The sequence below is a fragment of the Rhinolophus ferrumequinum genome, assembly GCF_004115265.2.
Source record: "Rhinolophus ferrumequinum isolate MPI-CBG mRhiFer1 chromosome 5 unlocalized genomic scaffold, mRhiFer1_v1.p scaffold_110_arrow_ctg1, whole genome shotgun sequence".
Lineage (NCBI taxonomy): Eukaryota > Metazoa > Chordata > Mammalia > Chiroptera > Rhinolophidae > Rhinolophus > Rhinolophus ferrumequinum.
The window spans coordinates 4,808,745-4,826,914 of record NW_022680355.1 but is presented as its reverse complement, the minus strand read 5'-3'; the positions used below and the strand labels follow the sequence as shown (position 1 = coordinate 4,826,914).

The following is an 18,170-nucleotide window of genomic DNA, read 5'->3' as shown; positions in this document are numbered from 1 at the left end:
TTCCCTTTATGCTTGGTAGTGAGTCATAGTGCATTGGGGTGAACGTATGTTACAAAGAGAGCAGAAAATTCTTCCTTAGTACTTTCGAGAGGCAACCATTCATCATAAAAGGTTAGAATCATGGCAGTGCCTCTGCCCCCATGGGGCTTACAGTCCAGGGAAGACATAGAAGGTTTTTACTTTCCAGGGATACATACTGTTTATCTCTAGTTCATGTCAATAAGACCCCCTCAATTGTTTCACCTAATTTTCTTACTTCCAGCTTTCTTTCTTTGTCAATCCTGTCTACACATAGGAGTAGATACCAGAATTCAGCTCAATGCACTTCTATTATCTTCTGACTTACTTGCACAGCAACCTTGAAATGACCCCTGTGTGCCCCAACAGACACCCCCACTGCCAATATTAAACTCCTTCGCACATTATTTCATGCTTTCTGAAATTTGAACCAACATATCCTTCCAATCTTAATCACAATATATGAACTGACATTCAAAGTTGCATTATGAGACATGTATTTTGATCACTGTTTTGCATGCATTTTCTTACTTGAGAATGGCGATACTCATATTAGATACATACTCTGACGCACATTTTGTTTTTTCAGATGAAGAAACTAAAATGCAGCGAGTTTATGCCATAACCTAAGTCCACACAGCTAATGAATGCTAGATCTGGGGTTACACCTAGTGTTATTTGATTTCAGATCTTGTTCCCTGCAGTAGGCTAAATAAGGGCCCCCAAGGTATCAGGTCCTAATCCCTGAAACCTATCAAATCGGTTACCTTCTATGGCAAAGCCTATGCAGATGTCATAAAATGGACAATGTGAGATGGAGTGATTATCTGGAATGATCTGGAAGGACCCTAAATGCAATCATGCATGCCTTTATAAGAACAAATCAGAGGGAGATTTGACACAGACAGAAGAGGAAGAGGTCATGTGACCATGGAAGCACAGTACAGTGATTTGACCACAAACCAAGGAATGCCAGCAATCACCAGTAACTGGAAGAGACAAGGAACATGTTGTCCCCCTGAACCTCCAGAGGGAGAGTAGCCCTGACAATACCTTAACTTTGGCCCTTTGATACTGACTTCAGACTTTCAGTCTCCAGAACTGGGAGAAAATTAATGTCTGTGATTTAAAGTCACCAACTTTGTGATAATTTGCTACAGTAGCCATAGGAAACTAATACAAGCACCAAAACTCCGTTATACAGGGCAGCCTTTAGGCAAACCCTGTAGTTCCCAACAGAATCAAGTTGAGCGAGAAATTAGAGAATGATGGTTAAAGGACTCGGTTCAAAGTTGCATTGCTTCCAAATCTGAAGTGGCCTGGGTAGAAAAATCAAATAACCCCAACCTCAAAGCAATTGGGTGCCCAGAGGCTGGGGATACTCCTCAAAAACAAGGCACCAAATTAAAACTGGAAAAGCATGAAAGGAGTAACACTAAATACTTGTGTTGGCTTGCTTTTGTTTTCACATACCAGAAGTTGGTTCTTGAACATGGCAGGGCTAATCCTGCAAGACGAAGACTATTGGTTGTGCCTGAAGGGACAGATGCCCATGTCACAGCAAGCTAATAAGACAGATTGGATGAATGCAGTCCCATGGATTCACACTGGAAAAATCAGTATTGTTAAAATGGCCATACTACCCAAAGCAATCTACAGATGCAATACAATTCCTATCAAAAGCCCAATGACATTATTAACAGAAACAGGAAAACCAATCCTAAAATTCTATGTGAAAACAAAAGACCCCCAATAGCCAAAGCAATCTGGAGAAAGAACAAAGCTAGAGGCATCATACTTTCTGATTTAAAACCATATTAGAAAGCTATAGCAATCAAAATAGGATAGCACTGGCCTAAACCCAGACACACAGATCAATGGAACAAAATCGAGAGCCCTGAAATAAACTCATGTGGATATGTTTGACTAATATTTGACAATGGGGGAAAGGATAGTCTCTTCAGTACATGGTGATGGGATATCCACATGAGTATCCACGTGCAAAAGAATGAAGTCAGATCCCTATCTTACATCATTCACAAAAATTAACTCAAAATGCTACTGTCATTATGAAAACAGCATAAGGCTCCTCAAAATAATTGAAAATAGAATTACCATATGATCCAGCAATCCCCTTTCTGGATATATATACCCTAAGGAAATTAAATCACCACTATGCTATACATCTGAAACTAATATAGTATTGAATGTCAACTGCAATAGAAAAAAATTAAAATGAAAAAAAAGTCGCCATCTAAAAAAGATAACTGTGCCCCCATCCATGTTCATTGCAGCATTACTCACAATAGCCAAGACATGTAAGAACCTACATCTCCACAGATAAATGAATGGACAAAGAAAATGCGATCACATTATATATGTATTATCACATATATATGAATATTATTCAGCCATAAGAAAGAAACCTCTGCCATTTGCAAAAATGTAGAGGGCATTATTCTAAGTGAAATAAGTCAGACAGAGAATGACAAGTACTGTATGCTCTCACTTACGAGTACATGTGGAATCTATAAAAGCTGAACTCATAGAGACAGATACTAGAATGGTGGTTGGCAGGGGCTGGGGGTGGGGGAATGGAGGAAATAGTTGCAAGATGAGTAATTTCTGAGGATATGGTATACAGCCCGGTGACTATAGGTAACAATAATGTATACTTGAAAGTTGCTAAGAGAGTAGATCTTAAATGTTCTCACCACACACACACACACTCACACAGGAGGTAACCGTGTGAGGTGATGGATGTGTTAATTAGCTTATTGGAGTAATCATTTTACAATACCTACATATACCAAATCATAAGGTTGCACACCTTAAACTTACACAATGTTCTACGTCATTTGTATCTCAATTAACCTGGGGAAAAATATCATTCAGGGAAAAAAACAATAACACAAAAACTATAAAGGATATAGTTGGCAGACATATCTATGTACAACCTAAGAATTCTGAGATGTGAAAATATGATAAACAATAACAAAAGTCTAATAAAAATAGGAAAAATCTTTGCAACATTCAAAACAGATTAAAAAAAATTCCGTCAATGCTTTAAAAGACTTTATAGATCAATAAGAAAAAAAAATACTACAAACTAAAAACCAAGCAAAGAGCACAAATAGGAACCACCCCCCCACACACAGACACACAGACACACAGACACACAGACATACATACACACACAGAGAAATACACTTGGACAAGGCACAAAGAAAGAAACAAGTAACCCTCATTAGTATTAAAAAAAAATGAAAAACATAAAATTACCTGATACTTTAACTAGTCAAATTAGAAAATATGAAAAAGTAAATAGTGTTTGGCAAGCATATTAAAACTAGATACTGTCATGTATTGCTTGCAAAATGGTATATTTTTGGAGAGTAACTTAAAATTATAAATCAAATATTTGAAAGTATGAATAATATAAAAATTCTACTGTGTATTTTTTTTTTTACTCTCCGGATATAATCTGTAATGTGTACAAAGTTGTATATTGCTCAGTAAAGATGGATTAAATTTGTGTATAATCAATAGCAACTTATAAATCAGCGAGGAATTAATGAATTATGGTGCATCCATTTAATGGAATACTACTGGCCTATTAAAAAGTATTGGTAACTAGTTGCTTACAGATTGCATATAAAATTAAAAGTGGATTAGAATACAACATGTTTGATATGAACCTATTTTTATTAAATATATTTATTTATTAATGCACAATGCTTTAATCATGGTGGTAGGATTATGGTTGATATCGTTTGTCTTTCTTATCTATATTTAAATCTTTTTCTACAATAAAAATTAATGTCTTCTTTTGTGATAAAACAAAAGGATTCTTGTAGAAATAAGAAAGAAATTCTTAAGAAATCCGTATACGGTTATTACCCACAGTATTATTTTAGCTCATTTGTGTTATCCAAAAAAATCCAAAGACAGAATCCCTTCAGGTACTATTAAAGACAGACAGACAACTAAGATCGACCTGTACACTTGATAAATTGTTATCTGACCCTCCACAGTGGACCTCTCATCAAGTAACACGTATTACTGGGCAGTACATATCTATCCATGTATATGCTGGCTCCATGTCTGATTAAACTTTCTATTCTTGGGGTGGCCGGTTGGCTCAGTTGGTTAGAGAGTGATGCTCCTAACAGCAGGGTTGCTGGTTCAATCCCCACATGGGCCACTGTGAGCTGCGCCCTCCACAACTAGATTGAAACAACTACTTGACTTGGAACTGATGGGTCCTGGAAAACCACACTTAAAATAAATAAAAAAGTTTAAAAAAAACAAAAAACTTTTTATTCTCAAAAGTAGGTGCTCAAGAAATAGACCCTTATTGAACAAATTGTGTCCCTAAACAAGGTGACCACTGCATCTTCCAGGCCAGAAAGATCTTTGATTTGCATAATTGATGTATCTGCATAAATCACTATGTCAGAAGATCACGCTGATGGTGTAAAAACGATTCATTTGTGATACAGTATGTTCATATTTTCAAGTCCTTGTCTTAATATAAGAATTAAATATAATTTATATTTACTAGTTAAAGAAATATATTTCCTCACCCAGATTTTGTATGATAATTCTGTACAGGAGTTGGGATACAAATATATTTATTTCATTTTAAGGTGCTTATAGGAAAAACATATTTAAAATTTATATGATGAAAATAATTTTTAATACAATTTTAACCATGATATGAAAGTTATTTTAAAGTCATACACCATGTAATGAAGATATTTTTAAAACTTTATCCTGTATAGCAAATATACTACCTAAGTAATATGCATGGATTTCTCTTAAATTCCATGTTTTCAAGCCACTGTAGTTAATTTTTAAAATTATTTATCAAGCAAAAAGACACTGGACTAAAATAGATGAAAATTAAAATGATTTAATTAAGTAAAACAAATTATTGATACATATGAAAATATAAAGAATGCTTAACTCAAGATCAATCTGAAATAAAAGCAATTTTTCTTGTGTTTTTAAGGTAAAATTATGCTTTATATCCAGTTCTGTGGCAACACTGCCAGAAATGTCACTTCCCAAAGGTACTAAAACAGTTAAGAGAAAATTACTGCATTTAATTTAGATTTTGACTGTTTGTACTTTTATTTTTATTTCAGCAAAATTGTTTCTAAGAGCTGGTATTTAACCATTATTAAAGATTTATAAAACTGGATCTTTTAGAAATTATGTTGGGATAGTGATAAGGCATCTAAATTAGCCTATAAAATTTTAACTTATCTTCTTACCGGAGAGGCTCTCAGAAAGCAATAATTCTGGTATTTAATGTCTAAAGGCTACAGCTTTGAAAATTATTACAGTTGCAGAGCAGAAAACATTAAAATATTTTTAGTTTTTCTGAAGCTTTCATCTACATTTATATCCAGCACTTAGATACATTATGGTATGCACAGTTATGTCACAGGGAAAATTTGCATTATTTATGTGGCTTTTAGTTTATGATGTCAAGCCTGTACAAATACACAATATAGACAGGAACGTCGTGCATTTGCAACAGTGGGGACTACAACTCATTTCCACCTGAAAGACAATGGTTAGTGTTATTTATAAAAAGAAAAATTTAAGAAAAAGTACTTCCATTTAACAAATAAGCAAAATATTTAAGAAATTATGTTCCAACTAATCAGCATTTTGAATGAGATGTTTACACGCAACTAGTTTTTCAACAGTCTGTAATCAAACCCTAAATTCTACAATATTTTAAAATATCTGTCTTTTCCAGATAATCATGAGATCGGTACATTTTGTTTTGTTCCAACAGGAAGACAAGGGTCATTTTTATTAGAATCAGAGAAAAGAACACATAGGCAAAAAGGTTTGAGAAACGATATTGGGTATTGTACAATGAATGAGGCAATGTAGAGGTTGCCTTGAAATTGTATGTTTTAGATTGACTCAGGGTAGAATTTTCTCCCAAATTATTTCTCAATTATAATAGTTACTTTACAACATACAGATTTTATTTTAATGGAAAATGGAATTCCTTAAAACAATTTTTTGTTTGTCCTGAAATATGTTGTACTAATTTTTTTTTTTTTAATTAGTCACTAGATTTTGAGAAAAATGAGTCTACTCTCATCAAAATTGGAATTAGGGGATAAGAAGCCACCCTCTGCCTTTAGTTATACCTTCCTCACTTTCTGCCGTGGAGAACCCCAAATGAGGTTCTAGCACCATCCAGAAATTATACTAAAAATAGAGATTCCTAGTTCTATTCCATCAGGTTCTGATCCAACTGTTTCAGAATGTGCATTTAAATCTATAGTGTATATATAAGTTTTCAATGGCCCTCGAGCTACATCTTGAGAAAAAACTAAAGATTCTATGCACATGATTAGAATCCACTAACCTAACATAAGCACACATATTCCACTATCCATCACTCAATAAAATGCGGAGAACTTTCTAGACTGCTATCTGTCACCATACACCAAAATTAATTCAAAATGGATCAAAGACCTAAATATAAGACCTGAAACAATAAATTGTATAGAAGAAAACATAGGCACTAAACTTATGGACCTTGGTCTTATAAAGGGTTTTATGAATTTGATCTCAAAGGCAAGGGAAGTAAAAGCAAAAATAAATGAATGGGACAATAACAAAGTAAAGAGTTTCTGCACAGCAAAAGAAACCCTCAACAAAACAAACAGGCAACCAATCAAATAAAAGAAGATATTTGTAAACAACACCTCTAATAAGGGGCTAATATCCATAATATATAAAGAACTCATACACTCAACAATAGAAAAACAAGCAATCCAATTAAAAAATGGACAGAGGACCTGAACAGACACTTCTCCCAAGAAGGCATACAAACTGCCAACAAAAAAAAAAAAATGCTCAACTTCACTAGCTATTAAGAAATGCAAACCAAACCCACAGTGAAATACCACCTCACACCTGTTAGAATGGCTACTATAAACATGACAAGTAATAACAAGTGTTGGAAAGGCTGTGGAGAAAAAGGAACCCTCGTATACTGCTGGTGGGAATGTAAATTGGTACAGCCACTATGGAAAACAGTATGGCATTTCCTCAAAAAAATTAAGAATAGAATTATCACATAACCCAACAATCGCTCTTCAGGGTATGTACCCCAAAAATATGAAAACATTTATCCGTAATAATATATGTACTCCTATGTTCATTGCAGCATTGTTCACTGTGGCCAAGACATGGAAACAACCAAAGTGTCCTTTGATAGATGATTAGGTAAAGAAAATGTGGTACTTATATACGATAAAACATTACTCGGCCAGCACAAATGATGAAATACTGCCATTTGCAACAACATGAATAGATCATGAGATTATCGTTCTAAACAAAATAAGCCAGACAGAAAAAGTCAGAACCATATGATTTCACTCATATGTCAGATACAAAAACTGAAAGCAACAAACGAACAAGACAAACAAACAAACAAAAACTCATAGACACTAACAACAGTTCAGTGGTTACCAGAGGGTAAGGGAAGAGGAGGGTGATAGAAGAGTGTCAATGGGATCAAATATATGGTGATGGAAGGGGAACTGACTCTGGGTGGTGAGAACACAATTTGTTACATAGATGATGTATAACAGAAAGGTACTCCTGAAACCTATGCAATTTTATTTAAGGAGAACTGGAATCATGGTATGTGGTGAGAAAGAAAGAATTGGCACAGAGCGTTTTGATTTTCAAAACTGGTCTTGAAAACTGTTCGGGTACAATGGTCTTAAAAACCTGGCTTTAAATTTCTAGAGCCAGACAGCTGAGAGAGAAGAGCATTTTCAAAATTAGACACGTTCCCATTTAAATATAAAAATAAAAATTTGGAAAATTGAACTTGGAGTTTTACTATAAGCCATAAAGTAAGGTATATGATACATAAGAAGTATTTCTTAGGACAAAGTAAAAAATGTCAAACCTTCCTTGGCTGAGGAAGAAGCCGAGAGAGAAGGGGGAAAGGAAGGCTAGAGATGTAAGCTGAGGGACTGCTCCCTTCTCAGCGGTTCGTTGTCATACAGAGCCCATCTGTTAAGCATTTTCTGACTATTAAGTATGCCTATTAAAATATATTTAATTTTGTGCTTGGGAGCCTAGCGTTATAAAGCATAAATATATAGATCCTAATCAACTAATTCATTCAATAAATAATTATGGAGACCTATTAATCCCAGTCGCTTAGAAATAAAGCAAATACAGTGAGAAGTCATAGTTCCTGTGATTACTCGGGAATCTGCTCTGTGTTGGAGGTAGGCTGGGAGGTGAGAGACAAACATTAAAAGCCAGTGATATTATTGTGCTTATAATAAGTAATCACATACCTTTACCTCTTAGAAGTGAGATTCCAGTCTGCCTTTTGCCTTCTGGAAATACAGATTCTTAATGAAGGGTGATTTATTTGCATGAGCCAGAGAAACTTGCTGAAATCACCCTTTGCTTTTTGGGAGTCAGAAGCAGCCCAAGGAAATTTCATATAATAAAATTTCAAAAATTACTAGCCAACTATTAGGTTATCAAAGTATTAATATCTGCTATTCTATATACTTTGGGCAACTGGGATGCTAATGTTGAAATCAAATGATGGTAAAACTGGAACCATTTTAATAGAACAAAAGGGAGTTCAGAAAACCAAGGTGAAAATGTCAGCCCAGGAAAAGAAAACCACTGTATACTGAGGGTATCACAGCTGGCTCTCCTTGAGTCCAAGGCAGTCGTGGACTGAGCAGTAGATATACCACTGGTTTTCTTTGAAGTAGTGGCCATAGAAGCTGGGGGTCCTGAAGCTTTAACAGTGGAGAAGTATGAAAGCATCAAGGTTATGAATAGATTCTGTGTAATATAAATGGGGATTCCTTTGTCATCTTCAGTAACATTTCCTTGAAATCTTTAAAGGAAAGAACGAAGGCTGGGATCTTGTAGAACAGTGATCACTCATTATACTGGGGGTGCCAAAAAATGTATACACATTTTAAAAGATGTTAAAACTTTGGTCAATGTTGCTCAAGCAGTCGTTCACCGTAATCAGAATTGTCTGGACACTAATGGTAACCACTTTGAGCACCTCTTGTAATTGCAGAAGTCAAACATGACTTCTGTTCATCTTTTGTTATTGGTATATATTGACTATTACAATTTTAATATAGTTTTTTTTTTCCTTTGTTAAAATGGGTATGTATTTTTTGGCACCCTCTGTATTTGTGGACTACAAAACAGGGGAAAGGTATGACCTTAAAAGAAAAGACCTATTGTAGTATATTATATAAGAATTAAGCTATTTTAAAAAGGAGGAAAAGGTGAAGAGGAATAAGGGATCCAAATATCTAGATATAAAACACAGAAGTCATGGAGATGTAATGCACAGTATAGGAAATATAGTCAATAATATTGTGGTAGCATGATACAGTGTCAGATGGTTGCTGGACTTACTATCATGGTGATCAGTTCTTCAGGTATATAAATGTTGAATAACTATTGTATACACCTGAAACTAATATAATATTGTATGTTAGCTATATTTTAATAAGTATATTTTAAAATAAGACAGAAAAGATCCAAATAAATGATGATGAAGAGCAAAGATTAGAAGAAGAGGGAAAGTGGCAAGGGTACGAAGGAGGAGCTGGAAAAGGAGGAGAAGGAGAGAAGGGATTTGGTTTGGAGGAGTGAATAGAGCATTTTAAATATATTAACAGTGCTCCCAATGAGTAGTGATATTACAAATTATTTTCCTTTACTTACTCAGGCTTTTCTCTAGTTTCTAAGACTTTCACAAGAGCATTCACTCTTTTTCTGGTTAATTTTTGTTTTCAAATTTTATATGAAAAAATGCACTCAGCCCTCACATTCTGTGAGTGAAACTTTTATCTTTATAATAGCGCTGGTCTAAGGTAAGATGGTGGGGCATAAATTTGGGGACTGCTTAATAGTTCCAAAGAGGCACGTTCAAAATACGTGGTCACTTACTTTGTATGATCCACCGATGGCCTGTGGTTTTCTTCACCATGGTGAATACTGGTTCCATTACCGAGACCCCACCTGAATGTGTTTGAATCTTGAATTAAAGTTTCTGGGATTGGCTGGTACCATTCACACAGATTTCCTTTTTCAAAGCTGCAAACTTCCATAGCTGGATTAGAATGGAATAAAGATCAGCTAATCAAAACAAACATGTCAATACATGGTGATTTCTACCTGCATCAGTACTTTCTTACTCTTGGGTTTTCTTTTGTTATAATCTGATTTTTAAGCATAATTTTAAAAATTAAGCAATAGTTTGTGTAATTACTAGAAGAGTTTTAAAGAAATCTAAGAGTAATATATTCAAATACCTATGGTATTTGAAATATGGGGATAAAGAATCTGCTTTCATAAGAAGGTGAGATTTTAATTAGCTCCTAAAGCTGCAACTTAAGTGTTGCCAGTCTTCTCTGACATAACCTTTACATTGCTTGCATGACCTCCAAGTTCTGATAAGTTTATTCTTTCTCAACAATAATTTCACAAAGCTAAACTTTAGCTCAGATTCTGAAAGGATTATTCCAAATTCCAAACTACTTAAGTGCAAAACAGTAAGATTTACAATAACTTTTATACTGGATTTCTCTCCTTGAAAATTTTCAATATTCTTATAATTACTATATTCTAATAGAACACAAAATTACAAGTCCAGTATTTTTTTAAATACATAGGTTGTATGTGAAAATGTTTATCTATCTATCTTTCTGTCTCTGAATGTGTTCATGTGCGTATCTGTCTTAAATCCTCCAATACTTGAATTAAAGATTAAATTCAATGAGTTCTTATGTATACCATAAACAGCCTGGTGTGCACTCCAGCTTTTAAATGACATAAATAGTGACAGCATACTGCTACACCACTTAGAAACTTGGGCTCAATACTTAATGTAAATCTTCAAATGGAAACATCCCACGAAAAAAAAGGTGATATTTAATCGTAACATTCAGGTGTGTTACTTAATCCCTGACATTCATATTGACCATATAATTATACTTATATTGTGCAGAGATTTAGGATTCAATAAAATCCTGTTCTTCACATCATTAAAAAAGATATGAATTGTAGATTTTTAAAAAGCAATTAGGGGGCATAAAGTTTAGGTCAAGCAAGAGGAAGAAGCTCCAGATAACTGATACGCAATATTGCTATACAACAAGATCATATTGTACACTTAAAAATGTGTTAAGAGAGTAGATTCCATTACATTCCTACCCCCAATTTAAAAAATAGAAAATGTAAGACTGTAGGTGACAAACTTTATCATAATATTTCATTTTACGAAGTGGCCAGATCACACAATTTGCAGAAATAAAATGGCAATAATTCAATTCATGTTTATTCAAAATAAATAAATAGCCCTGTGATTTAAAAATAACTTATTACTGTGTTTCCCCCAAAATAAGACCAGGTCTTAAATTAATTTTTGCTCCAAAAGGCACATTAGGGCTTATGTTCAGGGAATGTCATCTTGAAAAATCATGCTGGGGTTTACTTTCCGGTTAGGTCTCATTTTCGGGAAAACACGGTAGTAGACATTCATTCAGGACATTTAAAGAACTTATCAAAACTTCCCATCCAATCATAAATGACATTACTAAAATAGCAAAGTTGATCTAAGAAGAAAGTCAGTGTTCACTAAAGACTCATTAGGTGTAATTAATGAGACATTGTGTAAATTTTACAAACACCACAACTTAGGTCTGATCATAAGAGAATTTTAGTGTCTTCCCATGAGAAAATCTGAATACCATAACGTCTTCCATAATTTATCTTCCATCTGTGATGCATAGTACACTGTATCCCTAGCCACTTCAGTTAATTACTGTCCCATCTCATTCGCAGAGTGAGTCATCTTTGACTTTATCAGTTTTTACTTTAGATTATCTAGTTAATTTATTTCTTTTTCATTAAGAAGCATTTTTTTCTGGGTTAAAAGAATAAATACAAACTTTTCTGTGGGTGGAAACCGCCAAGTAAACATCGTTAAAGTCTCTCCTCCGGCGGTCGTCACATCTAAGAGTCTCTCTGAGAGCCTGAACAGCTGCGGAAGCTCTTTATTGGAGATTTGAGCTTTGAAACAACCAATGAGAGTCTGAGGAGCTATTTTGAGCAATGGGGGACACTCACAGACTGTGTAGTGATGAGACCCCAAACACCAAGCGCTCCAGAGGCTTTGAGTTTGTCACCTATGCCACTGTGCAGGAGGTGGATGCAGCCATGAAGGCAAGGCCACACAAGGTGGAGAAAAGAGTTGTGGAACCAAAGAGGGCTGTCTCAGAAGATCCTCAAAGACCTGGTGCCCGCTTCACTGTGAAAAAGATCTTTGCTGGTGGCATTAAAGAAGACACTGAAGAACATCACCTAAGAGATTATTTTGAACAGTGTGGGAAAACTGAAGTGATTGAAATCATGACTGACCCCTCGGTGGCAAGAAGAGAGACTTTGCTTTTGTCACCTTTGATGACCATAACTCTGTAGACAAGATTGTCATTCAGAAGACATACCATACTGTGAATGGCCACAAATGTGACGTAAGGAAAGCCCTGTCTAAGCAAGAGATGGCTAGTGCTTCATCCAGTCAGAGGTCGAAGTGGTTCTGGAAACTTCGGTGGTGGTCAAGGAGGTGGTTTTGGTAGGAATGACAACTTTGGTCATGGAAGAACGTTCATGGTCGAAGGGGCTTTGGTGTCAGTAGTGGTGGTGAGGACATGGTGACATTAGGGTGGCAATATGGGTTTGGTAATGATGAAAGCAATTTTGGAGGTGGCAGAAGCTACAATAATTTTGGCAATTACAACAATCAATCTTCAATTTTTGGAACCATGAAAGGAGGAAACATTGGAGGCAGAATCCCTGGTCATTATGGTGGTGGAGGCCCATACTTTGCCAAACCATGAAACCAAGGTGGCGATGGCGGTTCCAGCAGCAGCAGTAACTATGGCAGTGGCAGAAGTTTTTAATTACTGACAGGAAACAAAGCTTAGCAGGAGAGGAGAGCCAGAGAAGTGACAGAGAAGCCACAGGTTACTGCAGATTTGTGAACAGCCAAGCACAGTGGTGGCAGGACCTAGCTGCTACAAGGAAGACATGTTTTAGACAATACACATGCGTATGGGCAAAAAACTCAAGGACTGTATTTGTGACTAGTTGTATAACAGGTTATTTTAGTTTCTGTTCTGTGGAAAGTGTAAAGCATTCCAACAAAGGGTTTTAATGTAGAATTTTTTCATTTTTGCACCCATGCTGTTGATTGCTAATTGTAATAGTCTGATCATGATGCTGAATAAATGTGTCTTATTTATTTATTTATTTATTTATTTATTTATTTATTTATTTATTTATTTATGTGCTGTGTAAAGTTAGTCTACTGTGAAGCCATCTTGGTAAAAATTACCCCAATTGTGTTACGTTATATTTCCTTCAGGGTGACGCCAGTTTCTATTTGAAATTTATTTACAATCTGATTGGGCACAGAAGCCCAATTTTTTTTTTCAGAAACCTTGGTGTAGTTAAATTGACAGTTACTGTGTTGTGACCTGGACATCACCATTAAAAGTGTCAAGCAGAGTCATACGAACCAAGCAGAGTCATAGAGTTTATTTGGTTATTAGTGATTGCTGGCACATCCTAGACAATATATCTAAATTGAATTATGTACAAGATAAAATTGTACATGCGAATGAAGCTTCTGTATCATCCATTATCATGTGTAATCAATAAACAATTGAATATCCTCTTGAAAAAAAAGAATAAATATGAACCTTTTTTGATTTTAAAGGTTTAGAATTTCTTGACAAGGCTGCCATAAGACAAATTAGAGTTTCACTGGACTCTGTTACCTGTATGTTCTGAACCTGTAATATTATCAGAACCCTTGATAAATATGATAATACAGTGAATACACATACTACTTAATAAAGAGCTGGGGAAGAAAAATATCACAAAGTGTTCACTCCTTCTGATTTTATTCTTTGCTCATTCAGACATAGATTAATTTTTCTTTTCTTAGACTGTATCTTTGGCTGGGAAGTTTACTTTTAAATTAAATAATTTGTCTTTGATCCATTCTGGAAAAGCTGTGGATTGACAGATGTCAATAAATGAAAATCATCTTTCAATAGGATGCAGGTGTTGGAGGGCCAATCTGTATTAGAATCAGTTTCTTATGAATGCTGCATATTTGATATAGCAGTCATTTTTTTGTTTTGTTTTGTTTTTTGTTTTTTAAGGAGGGTGCAGCTCACAGTGGCCCACATGGGGATCAAACCTGCAACTTTGGTGTTATTAGCATCACACTCTAACCAACTGAGCTAACCGGCCACCCCTAACAGTCATTTTATAAGTGCATTTTGGCGATGACAAAATTTGAGGAACTTCATCACATGTGAGGGTATTATCATATCTCCTCCCGAAATATTCTTATTTCATGAGTGTGAATAGAATAGAGTCAAACAGGAGGATGGATAAAAAAGAGCTAGTAAGTGATATTGCTGGAGTCAAGTAGAATCCATGAAAATAAGTGTTTTGAATCCAAAACATTAATTTAAAGAAACTTACCTCTTGTTGGGCACAATAGAAGAAGGCATGCTGATTCTTCATTATAATTTTCTATACAAATAGTTTTTACATTAAGAAATTGTTCTGAGCCAGGTTGAAAATTTCTAACTAGGACACTAGGCCATGCTAATTAGAGATTATGCAAGCATTTTCTGATCTGTTTTACGGTTATAGTTAATAAATAATTTAGTAACTCACCGCAGGATGATTCATCTGACTTATCAGGGCAGTCATATCTAAAATCACATTTCTGGGTTTTTTCAACACAATGGCCATTGGACCTGCAGACAAATTCATTGTCTGTACAGTTGTGTGGAGGTAATGTTACTGGAACTGAAGTTTCTGGTGGTTTTGGAAGGTCCACTGGCAAATTACCTTGACAAGAAATAATATACAGGTACTATTTAGCAGATTTTCGATTTCTTTAAATATTTTACACAAAAAGCTTTTCTCAGTATGCTTCACATTCAACATAATAAAGAATATTTGATAGTAATTGCTAATCTGCTGAACTTCCTCATTCAAACATCTAAATTGGGGCTCTTGGTCTTAGGAATGGCAAATAACTGTGGATATCTTTGGTTATACAAACATGTAAAGGTGCAGATGGAAATTATTGAAAAACTATTCGGAGCTCACTGAATAAATAAGAGGTCTCCTGACAGGCCTTGGAAGATCAGTCAAAACCAAGAGAGTTCCAGACGCTGACATAAGGAACCAGAGTCTAGGTCTAATTAATCCTTTCAGTCTACCAGGTACTAAAAAACTTTGTTCTTCCATTGCTATCGGGAATCGAACGTCTCCTCATCTTTGTTTCACATACCTGCACATATTCAAGATTCAAGGTTGCAAGGGAGACCCAAACGAGAAGTACTAACCTAGAAGTTTTTAAACTCTTAAAGTAATAATTTCTGAAGTTATAGAATTCAGAAGAAACTTATAGAAACTAATTAATTTATACAGTAAATTATTTAATAAACATTTCTTCACCGCATCCCTATGTCATGCATACAGTAGGTTCAACGGATTTAAAGCCAAGTATGCCATCACTGCAATAAAATAGCTTATAGGCAGTCAAAGAAATCTTTCATTTCAATTCCATAGCATAAGTTTATGACAGAGATTGTCACTCATTTTGCTCATTTGTATATATACTAAACAATCTTTTAGAATACTTATTAGGTCATTATGTGATTAATTGTGTAACACTGTGAAAATACAAAGAATAGTGACTATGTATAGTGAGCACCAGGTAGGTCCTCTTCAAATAAATAAACTTGTTTAGATTTGAACTTTAGATGAATGGACTCATTCGCTACAAAATCTTCAGAAACTTGGTCTTTTCCTCACATTGTGCATAAATCCATCCATGGTCCTCTGCATTCTTGTAGGTCAGTTATTTTGACTGTTGTACAATATTTCACTACGTGATTTTTAGCCATTCTACCATGAATGGTTTTTGAGTTGATTCCATTTGAGGTTTTATTTGTATCGTACATTTCTCCTGTTGTATCTAGGAGTGGAACTGCTTGGTCACAGAGCATGGGCAACTTCATCTTTACGGGATGATGCCAACCTGTTTTCCAAAGTAATTGCATAAATTTCTGTATTTCTCAGCAGGGTATAAAGATTCTGCTGTGAGCATACTCATCACCCATTGGTATTTCCAGATTAGCTATTTGTCATTTTCTTTGCTGTCTATTTTCTTTTGCATCACAGTCCTTTCTGATTTCACTGGTCTCTTTCTGATATCCACATTTATACAGTTCATTTGGTATGAGTCTAGTGCAATGAAATCATTTTTTGTTTGATTTTGGATGTTATGCTCTGAAAGCCTTTTTTTTTTCACTCTCATTCCTGAGTTCTGTTTTTGCTCTAGATTAACAGTTAAAATCTCTCAGAACTTTGAATATAATATTAAACTGTCTTCTAATTTCCATTCCTGCTGTTGTGAAGTCAGCTATCAGTCTAATTGTGGTTCTTTTGTAATTACATTTTAATCTCTGGCTGTTTTTAACATAATCTCCTTTCTTTGTTGTTTTTCTAGTTCATTTCCATGAGTCCAGACCTAGATTTACTCTTATAATATTTAACATGAGGTTCACTAGGCTTCTTAAATCCATGTGTTACTTTAATTCTTCGCCATTATATCTTTGAAAATTGCTTTTCCTCAATTTTCTTTTTCTCTCTCTGGAACTCCATTAGCTTTTATGATCTATCCTTCAAATAAATCTACCTTTCCCATTTTCCTTCTCTATATTTATATGCTGTACCCTAAAACTTCCTCATAGCTGTTTGCCAGTTCAGTAATTATAACATTAATGTTCTCTTTCAGCAATTTAATTCATCCATTGCGATTATTTATATCATTAATTATATTTCTCAAATCAAGGTGGCCAATTTGATTTTCTTTTCAAAATTTTCTGTTATTTTTGTTGTTGTTGTTGTTGTTTGTTTGTTTTTAACAATGTCGTGTCATATTCTTAGGGCTTGGAATCCTTTAAAATTTTAATTATTTGTTTATTCATTTTCTATTTCTGCATAACAAATTTCCACAAACCTTATAATTTTAAACTACTAAACACTTATTATCCCACACAATTTCTATGAGTCTGAAATGCAGAAGAGGTGTAGCTTGGTGGGTCGGCCTGAGCATCTTACAAGGTTATTGTAAAGATGTCAGCCAAGGCTGCAGTCCTCTGCAAGCTTTACGGTACTGGAGGATCTGTTTCCAAGGGGCCCGGCTCACATGCCTAGGAAGTTAGTGTTGCTGTTAGAAGAGGTCTCAGTGCCAGGACTTTCTCCACAGGGCTTCTTGCGTATCCTTTTGACTTGGTATCTGCTTTCCCTCAGAGTAAATGATCTAAGAGAAGATAATAGAAGCCTAGCTTTGGAAATCACACACAGTCATTGCCACATGGCTCTTTGGTTGCAAAGGCCAGTCCTACCCGGTGAGAGAGGGGACTGGTACACAGGGCATAAACACCAAGAATAGGGACATCAGGGACTAAATGTTTTGGAGGCTGGCTACCATAATTTACCATGCTTGATTTTTCTGTGAGAATCCTTTATCACCTACTGTGTAAGGAGTTCTTTTAGATAAACTTTGAGTTGTTTCTTTTGGGACCCCATGGATACCCCCAGCCCAGGGATGTTATATAGCCCTCTGGCCATGCTTTCCCTTTTCCTCTCATCCATCACATATTCTGTTACCTCCTAACTCTGGCAGTCACATTACGCTTCCTGTTCTATTTTTTAATACTCTCTTTGTTTCTCTCACCTGGGGATTTCTCTTTTTTAAGCTTAGCTTAACATTTAAATAAATGCATGTTATACAAGGTCTGAAAATTGAATTCGCAAACTCATTCTAGAAAAAAGTGCTACGTACCTCATTGCTGAATATCACTATCGTCACCTTCAAAGTACTCCCCTTGGAAAGCTATGCACCAAGGCCAGTGCCTAGTGTACCCTTCAAAGCAATTTTGGAACTCTTTTTCTGGAAAGGCCATCAGAGCTATCATCGTATTACTCTTGATGTC

General features: G+C 35.2%; 1 protein-coding gene across 1 annotated transcript in view; it reads right to left on the bottom strand.

The window, feature by feature from the left end:
* MALRD1 (MAM and LDL receptor class A domain containing 1) overlaps positions 1–18,170 on the bottom strand; it is a 534,334-nt gene that overhangs the window by 375,595 nt on the left and 140,569 nt on the right. Inside the window, exons 20-21 of the mRNA XM_033100523.1 lie at positions 14,830–15,006; positions 10,021–10,183 (exon numbers count right to left, since the gene is read on the bottom strand). Of these exons, the coding sequence (XP_032956414.1) occupies positions 10,021–10,183; positions 14,830–15,006 (340 nt within the window). The remainder of the gene's footprint in view (positions 1–10,020; positions 10,184–14,829; positions 15,007–18,170) is intronic.